The sequence below is a fragment of the Actinia tenebrosa genome, unplaced genomic scaffold (genome assembly GCF_029948245.1).
Source record: "Actinia tenebrosa isolate PJP-AT-01 unplaced genomic scaffold, QUT_ActTen_1.0 PGA_scaffold2__45_contigs__length_23673736, whole genome shotgun sequence".
Lineage (NCBI taxonomy): Eukaryota > Metazoa > Cnidaria > Anthozoa > Actiniaria > Actiniidae > Actinia > Actinia tenebrosa.
In genome coordinates this window covers 1,129,343-1,141,448 of record NW_028292579.1, presented here as the reverse complement: position 1 = coordinate 1,141,448, position 12,106 = coordinate 1,129,343, and the positions used below count along the sequence as shown (strand labels likewise).

Sequence of the window (12,106 nt, the reverse complement as noted above, 5' to 3'; positions counted from 1 at the left end):
CTTCAGTAAGTTTTTTTCATCTTTTCACGGTGTATAATTTACCTTTTCATCATTACTGTTTCATTAGAAAAACCGACGCAGCTCACACTAGTTTTTAGCTAGTTATCTCTTCTGTTCTAATTTAGTTTCGTAACCCAAGGATGTTGTCTCTGGACTTGGGATACAGCGGCTATTTCAAGATCAACCAGTTTTCCCATTTTAGACCACGTGTCACTCCCTTGAGTATTCTCTACATCTCTTTTTGAGTTGCAAGCACATCGAGATAGACCTCCTCGGCTCTGACGTAATGTTTTCCCATTTCAGACCACGTGTCATTCCCTAGAGTATCATTTCTTTGTTTAACGGTTGCACATGAGAAGACACATGAATATGGATACAACTCGAGCAAATAATATTATTCTCAAGGAAAAGACAGGTGGTCTGGAATGGGACAACATTACGCTCGAGCGCTCGCAGAGCCGAGGAGGTCTATTGACAAATGCAGTGTGTGCGAGCTTAGCCTCACTTCTGAGCTCGGCAAACAAAAACAGAAATTAGAATAACAAAACAAGCTACTCCTGGATTCGAGGCTAAGCCTGCATACACTGAAGTTTTAAAGTGCTAGTCTTACGAAAATAATATTGAAACAAAAAAATCCCCGATTTTCTATATGCTCGAATAGGTTTTAAAGTTCACCAATAAACAATTGTTGGTTCGAAAAAGAAAATTTTCCCGTCTGAATTCTACTTTTGAAAACTGTCAAAAGCCCGGCGCCATTGCTATGAGCAGAGGACTCAAAGGGTCAAACTTTACCGTTTAAATACAACATCTTCCCAGTCTCGTATCGAAACAGAATTTGCACATTAAACTATAGCATATGTCTAGTTTCATATAGAACAATTTCCAGGGATGGTGTCATATATTTTCGTAAGACCACTGTATTCTTTGCAGTAGATAAAAGCATAATATTAAAGGGAATGACATGTGATTTGAGAATAGCAAACGACATCAACGGCACTCACTCATACAAGGTTAATTTATAAGAAAACATATTAAAGAGACAGTAGTTCTCGATTGAACTAGAAAAAGCTTGAAAATCAGTTGTAACTAACTTTCAAGAATTTAGTCACGGCAAGATTTTCTTTTTTTTAATATATATAAAAAAAACAAAACATATATTGCATACAAAACACAAAACTAGCCAAGTCTAAAAACGATAATTACATATTTATGGCAGAAAAGTTCGATAAGCGATATTACATTTTAAGTTATTTTACTTGTTTTTACAATGATAACGTTAAACATGTAATGCATAGTTTAGTATGTGGATTATGTGGGGGGTAGGGTGGGGGAGTTATTAGTTCTCGTCAGTCAGTTGTCATGGAGATCTTCAAGGAACTCTGAGAAAGTTATCGGAAGGCGTTGGCATGGAGTGTGGCGTCAATGAGGAAGAGGATTGAGTTGAGAATGCCAACGCTCTAAAATACAAAAAAATATTTGTTAGGTTCGGCTTATCAAGTATACAGTATGCAAGGGGTCTATAAAACACTTACGATAGCAACCAGAAGGTGATCTGTGTACCACTTCCAGTATTCTGTGTCAGTATCGTACAGGCGGTTGTTGTAGAGCTTGTCAGCATAGTAGAACATGAGACCCGCTGAAATACCACACAGTATTGACAACCCGAACGACATCACCACGTTCTGTCGATAGACAAGGAATGAGACAATAATGTCAGCAATTTTTTTTGAAACGTACAGTAAAGCCTTTATTAAGCGACCAACCCCGTATTTAACGGCCAGTTGGCAAAGCCCTAAATACACCCCTTCAGTGGCGTAACCAGGGATCTTGCAGAGGAGGTGCACAGGCAATGATTTGCAGAACGAAAAAAAGGTAACTAATAAAAAAGAAGAGAACAAAAAAAAACAAAACAAAACAAAATAAAACAAAAAACAAAAAAACAGGGAATAATGGGTGAGTGATTCCTAAAAACGCTACAACATGCAGATGCAAAGTGGTCTTCATTTAATCAAAAACCTTTAACATGCAATTTTAAAACAAAAGGAGATAGATGAGTGGACCTTAAGCGTTTATGGGGGGGTGCACATGCACCCTGTGCTCCCCCCTGGTTACGGCCATGCCCTTGCAGCACTTCGAAATGCAACGCAACAGACCTCCTCGGCTAGGGCGTAATGTTTTCCCATTTCAGACCACGAATATACAAAACGAATATACAAAATATACGAATATACAGAAGATAATATAGGTAAGTTGTAGTGCTTGGGAACGAGGTTATTCCGGGCGAAAGCCCTTGGAATTAAATTCGGAAAAATTAATTTCCGACCTCGCTGGGAATCGAACCCACGACCCACGGAATAACCTCGTTCCCAAGCACTACAACTTACCTATATTATCCTCTACTATTTCATTAGTGCCACGCGGTCCACATACTCTCATACGAATATACAAAACGCATCTGAAAAATATTACTCCAAAACATCAAACAAAACTTACCTAAGTAAATAATCGATGTAGTAAAAATTATAGTTTATTTAAGCACGTGGTTAATCGTGATATAAACACTCTGAGAGCTGTAGAGCACTCGAAAAGCAAAGGAAACCTAAGCTACGTCTCGTGTTCCTAAGCACTTCTGTATGCTTAAGTGTATATATAAAGAAAGTTTTGTCAAAAGCCCTTTTTGAAAAATCTTAGTCTAAAGGTGAGTCTACCTACCGCTATCTCGAACACTCTTCTTGCACCACAAGCCAAGTCCAACTGTGCCAGGAAAATAGCCAGGATAATGATAGACTCCAGCATGCCAATCAAATGGGTCGCGAAATATAGAATATAGCGGTTCTGATACGCCTCAGTGTAATCGTCGCCAAAGGCCATGTGCGCCACCACCATACATGAGAATCCAAGGCATGTGAAGATCTAGACGAGGAATATTTGAAGATTTGAAAATTATTGTTTGTTGTCACAAAAATTATCCACTTATCGTAGAAATGCTACTAAGGGATGGTAGAGAAGGTTATCGCTACGAGGGAGGCAGAACGTATGACAAAGACAAATTAACCGGTTGGCATTGTTTTGAGGGCCCTAAAAAGGAACCAGATAAAGAACCGTTTGATTTAGACACCACAAATGATAACAATGACTTTTAGGGGCCCCGCATGAAAGCTTAATAAAGGATTACCTCAATAATGACAAGGGTCACAGAAAACAACACATTAGATCTGTACCAGGATTAAGACTGCGCTTAAATGTTACGTTCAATCGTTCAAAAACCAGGATTAAGATTACGCTTAAATGTTATATACGTTCAATCGTTCAAAAACACATTTAGCTGAGCTCTTTTGCTGCCAGGGTGGAATGCGTCAACGCTCTTCTAGATCATCGATACAAACTAGTCGTACTACTTACTATAAGCAAGACCTTGACCACCGTCTTAGGGCCTAAAGGCTTGTATGGTGGTTCATCTGAGTCCTTCAATCGCCTGTGCATTTTGGGTATTTCTTTGGAGGAAAAAAGTTTATGTACTTGATTAGAAAATGAGATGAAAGCAAGAGAGACAAAACTATAAGAAAAATTACAAAACTATAAGAAAAAACACCACATAAGAACCTGTACATGTTAGCCTAAAATTATCAAAATATGACCTATTTTTATAAGAACCTGAAAGATTTGAAGCAAATTCTTAATTTAAAAAAAAAAAAAGAACCTTGAAGATCTCCAGGAAAATATGAAACACATATTTAGTCAACAACATTAAACCTGATGCACTGAGAATTGAAATAATTACTTTAGCCTGTTTTTACATTGAATTTATCAGCATTCCATAACTCGACCAGTCCTTGGTATTGTGTATATAAAAATAAGAACCTATTTAAGAACCTAATTAGCCTAAAATTTCACGAAGCACCCGTTATATAAGAACCTGTTTAGGCTGACTTGGAAAAACCTAGGTTCTTATGTGCGGGAGTTTACTGTAACTGAAAGATGGTCAGTGGTAGATGGGTACAGACAGATGTGACTAATCGACTGAGGGGCAACGTGTTAAATAACTGACCTGGAGAGAGAGGGGGGGAGGGGAAGGGGGTGATGTCTTAGTTTCTTAATGGAAGCAAAGGGGGATGTTATCTAAACAATAACAATAAATAGGACAATTTTCTCTGCAGCTTGTCTCTCAACAGCGTTGCAACACAAGTTGCTTGAGTGTTTACACGGTGCCACGGAGATGCAAACAATTGCTGCAACTTGTCTCGCAACATTTTTTTTCAAATTGTGCTGCAGTTTACACGCTGCAATGCTCCATGCAACTTGTGTCACAACGCCATTGAGAGACAAGCTGCAGAGAAAATTGCTCCATGTAAACGTGTCTTATAAATACGTAAAATACCAATGAATTGCACCACATTAATGGCCATTGAGGTTGATTAGAACACGATCATGTTTTGAATAAGACTATTCTTTTAGTTCTCTCCATCTTTTGCATTTAGTGATGTGGTTTAACAATTATCTTTCGTCTTATTTAAGGCGACAGCCGGCCACTCCTTAACTGCCATTACAGCTTCGCCAAGGAAACAGTTACTTTTCAACAAGTCCCTTCCTTAAGCATGCTTGAACAGCGGACGACGTAAAAATGGAAATGTGAAAGATGTTCAGTGGTAGAAGATGGATACGGATAGATGCAACTAACAACATCAGAAGCACGAGCGGCACTTGCAAAAACAGCAGCAACAACAATATGGACAGTCGTACAGCATGGGTACAGATGCTATCAGCAAAAGCAGTCAGCAACAACAACAGCAACAGCCGTGAGTAAATGTTCGAAAAATTCTTCTCGTTATACTGTCTTAAAAGTTGCATTATAACAAATAGATTCTTTAGCTTTACATTGCTTAAAAATCCAATTTGGTTTCTGAATCATTTAAAGACACATAAATACATCTTCGAACATCGAATGAAGGCGCAAAACTTAGTCAAGGAAAAATTTATTGGAAATAATAAATGTGTGCGAGATCTAAAGTTAGATTTCGTAAAAGTCATGACTTCGTGCAAACCAAAATATCCCGAAATGCTTGAATAACAATCGCATTTTCGCATATTGGCATAAATGCGATGTCGTCACCGATTGATCTTTGATAACTAATGTAATTTTAGTAAAAACTGAAATATTTATAAACAAAATGTCTTGTTTTTAGGACTTTCTTACAATGCAGTCTCCTCAGAAATCAATATTCTATTCACATTCAAACAAAATTATTCACAATCCATGAATACCACAATGGTTTAACTCGAGCAGTTGATGCGAACTTTTCGCATTTGGAAAATGCAAGTTCAGCTGTACATGTCTGCTATAATCGCGAGATGAAGTACTTCGATAATCTAAAGAACAGGAATTTGTGTTTGTTCTGTGTTTTGTGTCAAATAGAAGGTCGTTATTTTTGAGTTTAACGTTCAGTTTTCTCGATGATTATGTTATGCTAACAGCTACTCAACCTTGAAATCTTCACTTCAACAATACTGACTCTTTTAGATAATTTGTATCGAAAAAATATATTACAAACTACGAAATAATTGATTATAGCTTCATGAAATTATACTAAAGTCAAAGAAGTCCTTTCGTGTTCATCATGTTTTAAAAAAGAACAGCTTCAGAACCTTTTACATGTGATAAGAGCAGGTATCGTGTCGAGCACGCTCGTCTAACAATGCCCAAATGCGATTTCTAGAGTATAACGGACTGATACAAGTCTTCTTTGGTAAATACAGCACATTTTGATGAATTTTGAACCTATTTACTTGCTTTAAGGTTAGTTATTCCAGCGTAACATAATAAAAACATCAACAAGGAGTTAATAATATCTTTAAGTTAGTTTGTAAAGTGTGCTAGCATCTTAATCTGCTTTCTCAAAGACTCCATTTCGAATCTTTTAGCATCGATTGCACTATATTTAACTTACCTCGTTATACAATATCTCAGCCGTTTGTAACAATCTCAGAAGTCTTCGAAAAAAAGGCGTCCCAGTTAGCAAATGGACTCGATATCAATAAATTTGGTCCAAAACCGATGCCGAGTTATTCAACCGTTGATTCGTGCCATTAACATGAATATATCTTTTTTTATAGATTCATTATTATGATCATTTCATCGTTTGACTAACAAGGGAGGGGTGGGTGGGCAAAATTTTGGCTTCAAAATAATCGGCTTTCAATAGGTTATGCTAGAAGACTTCAAAATAGAACTGTCAGAAAAAAAACCCGGTTTTAACTCATTTTATTTATAAGAAATTCCCACGACAATATATTAACTATGTGCCAATGGACAGAATAACCGGCCCTAAGCATTTTGGAGTTTGAAAGAACGAAGCAAACATGGCGGTAAAGTGAAATATTTCTGCTTCTTGTAGGCACGTATATTATATGTTAGTCAAAACAGAAAAATATGCAAATTTTGGTTACAATAGCCTTGGAATAAAGACCAGCAGCAAAACAGCTAAACGCGCTGTGATTGGCTGAAACAAAATTCACCGCTCAGCTGGTACCTACAATAAAAAAATATTCATTTTTAACGCATGGATGCGGCGAAAGTGAATAACGCTTCTAAACGAATTTTTATTAGAATATCCGCTTATTTCACAGTGTATATCATGCATGTAAAAGAATCAGTTGAGACATGCATAATTATAACTGTCAAGACGTTACGAGTAATTGAATACGCATAAGGCAACGCTCTTGTCAGCAGTACGTAAGGACGTGTTTGCCATGCGGCAGTTAACTTTTGATTTGCTGAGGATAGAAAATGTATTGTTTTGGTACCCCATAATGGCCGCTGTGACGTCACGTGAAAACTCTCTATAAAGTTAGTCACCAAAAACCTAGAAATCTGTGATCGCTGAGAACCATGGGAAACATTTTATATTCAACAAGTAAAGCTTTTGACACAAACTGCAGCAGTTGAGGATGCTCAGAAGAGGTGTGACTGTAACTGGTAAAAGATGTGCAAGCCCATCAAGAGTTATGAAGCGGTTGAAACATGTAAAATGCATCTACCCACAATCCTTGTCGATCTCAGCTTTGTATCTTTTCGGGTGACTAACTTTATTGAAATAAGTGCATCATGCATGTAAAAGAATCAGTTGAGACATCTGATGTTACGAGTATTTGAATATTCATGAAAGCAAGGCTCTTGTCAACAGGACGTAAGGGCGTATCAACGAGTTGACATGAGGCAGTTTCACTTTCGATATGCTCAGTTTTGAGTGCGGTTGTTGTTCGTCTTTACTGCTTTAAGCGTCCAAATACCATGGATACAATTAAGGAGTTTCTTGCTCGTGAAGGTTTCAACCATTTGAGCTTCGTTGTGGTGATTGGTTCGTTGCTGATTGGAATCATTCTGCCTGTAGTCGTCGCTGACATCGAGGACAAAGAACAAAAGTATTTTAGCTGCCAAATAAATGGAGAAGAGAAAAAAAGTAACACGCTTGTTCAAAGAACATGCTTCGCTGACTACCAAGCCAAAACCACAAGAGATTTTCCACTTTATGGTTTTGTTCTCTTAAACTTCTTGTTGGTTATAATGGTGTGCATCTTCTACTCTCAGTCTGTTCGATCAAAAGTGAAAGACCTCGAACGCGAAGACCTTGAAATGCAATCAAACCAATCTACTCTTCTATATCGTAGGTATTGCATTCAACTCGCTGTTAGATTTATTCTAGGCATGATATTTCTTATTCTACAATGGGGAGTCTTATATCCTCTCAACTTTCCTTCCAAGTACGCCTGTGAATTGACAAGCAATCGTGAAGCAAAACATACGAATATCACGAGCAGCGATGCAGCAAATGTCACACGGTCTTGGTATGATTGTTATAATACACAAGCAGGAAAGAAAACGTTCTGGACAATTATTGTTTTTGTAGTCAATGTTCTATTTAATGTTCTTATCCTTCTGGAGTTGATATATGTCATGAGGAAAGCTAAAATCAATGATAATTTCAGGAAAGATTTAGAGTTTTTCAATATTCATCTGCTAAACAAAGACAAGGTCATTGAACTAAATTACTTAGCGGAAATGAAGAAAAATATTAAGAAGAACACGAAGTTTTATGAACCCCTTCTTCCAAATATTCCTGGTGAAGAGAGAGAACTGCTAGAACTTGACAAAATTTACACCAATCTGATCATTTACCCTGGAAGAGTAAAACACAAATTCAAAGGAAAAAGACACGAGATATTCGAAGGATACCAAAGGTCACAAGAACATCATCAGTCCATAAACAAGATTGAAGACATTTTTGCACCAGGACCAGAAAACCCAGAAGAAAGACCTCTCTCTATCATGATCATTGGTCGACCGGGTATTGGCAAGAGCTTGTTATGTCTGCGGATCCTTCGTGATTGGGCCTGTGGTAAAACCTTCAAAAAGAAAACTAAAGCAAGAAAATGTTTTGAATTTGTTTACCTTTTCAAATTTAGACATTTCAACGGTGATGAGAAAATAAATCTTCAGCAACTGCTTGGAAAATATCAGTTCGCGGGAGCGGTTCCTAATGAGGTCTACCAGAGGATACTAAGCCAGCCAGAAAAAGTGTTGCTTATTTTCGATGGTCTTGATGAATTTGGAAAGAAAGAAAACATTGTTAAAGAAGAAGAATTTGGGAGCAATCTTGCAGAGACAATTCCATTCTCTGCATTGTATTCCAAGTTAACACTAGGAAAACTCTTTAAAGGAGCTACAGTTGTTACTACCTCAAGACCAACTGCTCTTTCTTATGTAACATTTCCAAACAAACCGTTTGACCGAACTTTGGAAATTCTGGGATTCAATTCAGAGCAAATAGAAAATTTCGTTGAAAGGTTCTGTCAAGACTTTAGAAAACAGAAAATATGGAATCACATCAGAAGCAATGCAAATCTTTTGTCTTTGTGCTACATTCCTGTAAATTGTCACATTGTGTGCTATTCGTTACAAGAACGACTAAAACGAGATGAAGACAACGGTGTCGATTATTTGCCAACTACACTCACTGAAATTTACGAAGATGCATTAGTGCTTATTGTCTGCAAACACAACTCACAATATAGTGGCAGTCCTCCTGAACAAGAAAGTTTGTTATCCTCACGTGACTTCAATCCTGCAGTAGAAGAGTCTTTGAAAAGTCTCGGGAAAATAGCTTATAAAGGAATTGAAGAGGATAGGCTGATTTTCGAATCAAATGAAGTCGAGACACATGAAGAAAGTGGTCTGCTTCATCGGCTGCCCAGCCAACAAGTTGGTGGTATCCAAAAGAAAAAACAGTACTGCTTCCTTCACTTAACGATTCAAGAGCTTCTGGCTGCAAGATACATCGTAAAGGGAAAAAGTTTGAACGAACTGCAAAGCTGGATTGTTAAACATCTGCGTGAATGCAAGTGGGAAGTAGTGATGCAGTTTGTTGCTGGGTTGGTTCATCATGAAGAACATATGAACTCTATAGTAAGGATTTTTATTACAAGTTTACCTCCGCAAACGTCTGGTGAAGAAAGCTGGCCATTATATGCACAAAAGGAGCTAGTGATCAGAGTTTTCAAGTGTATATTTGAGATTTCACGAAACAAAAAAAACGAATGGTTCAAATGTTTGGTTGCAGACAGTTTGAGTGGTGTAGCAAACGTAGACATGAGTAACGCGTCATTAACTGATGGAGATATGACAACAATAGTGTTCGTTTTACAAGAGTTAAAGAGTATTGTAGGTGTAGATGTAAGTAACAACCACATTACATCTGTTGGATGTCGGGAGATGTGTAAGCTACTGAAGATGTTAGGGTCTTCTGATGCAAATGAATGCAAACTAACCACGTTGAACATCATTGGCAACCACATAGGTGATGATGGATTAGAACACTTGTCTGGTGCACTCACTACAAATGAGTGCAAACTAACCACGTTGAGCATCAGTTGGAACCAAATAAGTGATAATGGATTGAAGAACTTGTCTATTGCACTCACTAGAAATGAATGCAAATTAACCAAGTTGTCCATCAGCTGGAACCACATAGGTGATGATGGATTAGAGAGCTTGTCTAATGCACTCGCTACAAATGAGTGCAAACTAACCAAGTTGGACATCAGTTACAACCAAATAAATGATAATGGATTGAAGAACTTGTCTAATGCACTCGCTACAAATGAGTGCAAACTAACCACGTTGAAGATCAGTGGGAACCAAATAGGTGATGATGGATTGAAGCACTTGTCTGATGCACTCGCTACAAATGAGTGCAAACTAACCACGTTGAAGATCAGTGACAACCAAATAAGTGATGATGGATTAAAGCACTTGTCTGATGCACTTGCTACAAATGAGTGCAAACTAACCGCGTTGGTCATCAGTTACAACCAAATAAGTGATGATGGATCAAAACACTTGTCTGATGCACTCGCTACAAATGAGTGCAAACTAACCATGTTGGACATCAGTTACAACCAAATAAGTGATGATGGATTGAAGGACTTGTCTGATGCACTCGCTACAAATGAGTGCAAACTAACCCCGTTAAGCATCATTGATGTTCAGTGATGATGGATTAGAACACTTGTGTCATGCATCGCTACAAATGATCTGAAACTGAATTTGTTAAAATGATGCAACTATGCGACAATAGGGATCTACATCATAAACAGCAGAAGTCTAGAACAAAAAGCAGCTCTCAAGCTTGTTCCCAATTTTTAGTTTATTTATAATAAAACTATAAGAAAAACTGTGACTGTGAACGAAACCCTGGAAAAGAAACAAACCAACCAAAGAGAGACAAATGAATAAGTATCATTTATTACTTTTCCATGATGAATAATATTTTTCATTCTATAAAACAACCAAAGTTTAGTTGAAAGTAACCGCTCAAGGCGCGATTTCACGGAGCAATTGCGATGAATCAGCGACACAAGTTGCTTGAGTGTTTACACGGTGCAACGGAGACGCAAACAATTGCTGCAAGTTATCTCACAGCATTTAAAAAAAATTGCGCTGTAGTTTACACGCTGCAATGCTCCATGTAACTTGTTCCGGAACGCCGTTGCGAGAAGAAGTTGCAAAGAAAATTGCTCCGTGTAATCGCGCCTTTAACCAACTGTTTTTCAAGCGTGTATTAAGCCAGGAGGTAATTAAGATTCCAAAATGTCTTGGGTTTGAAAAAACAATCGTTTTGGTCAACATGCGCATGCTCATGACGTCACCTATATGCTAATGTTAGATTTATAGACACGGGCTCTGTAGCCAATCAGAGTGACAGTTATATCGAATTAGTTCTAATGAATTTTAAAGTTACAAAATAGTGAACGCTTTCATATAATGTATTGCGCCCCTTTTACACAAGGATAGTGTTAGTCTTAAGTTCAGAAGGCGTTTGGGGACGGGGGTGGGTGGGGGGGGAGGGGGGGAGGTAGGTTAGTTATACCTATAAACTCCATTAATGACTATTTTCTTACAAAATGTAAATATTGTAAATATATAATTAATGATTATGATAGCTGATAGAACTTTAGAGGACACAGCACACTTTAAAATGTTTTCTCATCGATGTTTTCTAAGATTTTGTGCAATAAAGTTTTCAGTTTCATACGTTGTTTGCTCTGCAACTGCTGTTTCGTTCGTTCGTTCGTTCGTTAGCAACAGGAGCGCGGCCCAATCAGCCTCCTTAAATCCCTCTATTAGTCTTAACTATTCAAGCATCGACAAATTTATTTTTTTCTACTTCTGTCATTTTCTTGATAAGAAGTGGCTTTTTGCAACTTTTTATGATAAAGTTTAGCGATAAAATTTTACTAAAAGACATAACACGACGTTTCGATGTTAACTGAACGTCATTATCAAGTGATAAAAATTAAGAAAACTTTGACTTATATACACGAATAATAATGAGTATAAACACGAACAAAGAAAGAAAAATAAAACACTAATAAAATACTTTAGCCCGAATAGAGTCACTTTGAATATTTCAGCTGGGTTTCAGTTTGTTGTCATTTTTATTGCTTTTTCTTCAGACTTCCCGTAAGCAAATATCACCTCGCTTCTTTTGCTATGTTCAAAATGGAATAAACATTGTATCCAGTTGTAATAAGTGTGACCAGTTAATGTTCA

The 12,106-nt window shown here is 37.4% G+C and overlaps 2 protein-coding genes and 1 long non-coding RNA gene across 4 annotated transcripts in view; 2 read left to right on the top strand and 1 right to left on the bottom strand.

Annotated features, from left to right (window-relative positions):
* LOC148908942 (uncharacterized) overlaps nucleotides 1-4,804 on the top strand; it is a 31,047-nt gene extending 26,243 nt beyond the window's left edge. For both annotated transcript variants that reach the window (XR_016120380.1, XR_016120379.1), the window contains exon 3: nucleotides 4,516-4,804. This is a non-coding gene — a long non-coding RNA (uncharacterized LOC148908942). The remainder of the gene's footprint in view (nucleotides 1-4,515) is intronic.
* On the bottom strand, nucleotides 1,113-6,089 carry LOC116303975 (uncharacterized). The gene is made up of 5 exons (XM_031713613.2): nucleotides 5,946-6,089; nucleotides 3,403-3,494; nucleotides 2,713-2,913; nucleotides 1,533-1,682; nucleotides 1,113-1,457 (listed from the first exon to the last, which is right to left on the bottom strand). Exons 2-5 carry the CDS (start codon nucleotides 3,481-3,483, stop codon nucleotides 1,389-1,391), a joined length of 501 nt encoding a protein of 166 aa, XP_031569473.1. The 5' UTR covers nucleotides 3,484-3,494; nucleotides 5,946-6,089; the 3' UTR covers nucleotides 1,113-1,388.
* A 1,026-nt stretch (nucleotides 6,090-7,115) lies between these two features.
* LOC116293805 (uncharacterized) lies at nucleotides 7,116-11,379 on the top strand. The gene has a single exon (XM_031701286.2). The coding sequence runs from the start codon at nucleotides 7,289-7,291 to the stop codon at nucleotides 10,544-10,546; it is 3,258 nt and encodes a 1,085-aa protein (XP_031557146.2). The 5' UTR covers nucleotides 7,116-7,288; the 3' UTR covers nucleotides 10,547-11,379.
* The last annotated feature ends 727 nt before the right edge of the window (nucleotides 11,380-12,106 follow it).

Coding starts and splice junctions, on each gene's coding strand:
- LOC116303975 (XM_031713613.2), bottom strand. CDS start 3,483: ATGCACAGGCGATTGAAGGACTCAGATGAACCACCATACAAGCCTTTA. Junction 1,683..2,712: donor GAAGAGTGTTCGAGATAGCG/GTAGGTAGACTC, acceptor GTCTATCGACAG/AACGTGGTGATGTCGTTCGG. Junction 1,458..1,532: donor ATCACCTTCTGGTTGCTATC/GTAAGTGTTTTA, acceptor TTTGTATTTTAG/AGCGTTGGCATTCTCAACTC.
- LOC116293805 (XM_031701286.2), top strand. CDS start 7,289: ATGGATACAATTAAGGAGTTTCTTGCTCGTGAAGGTTTCAACCATTTG.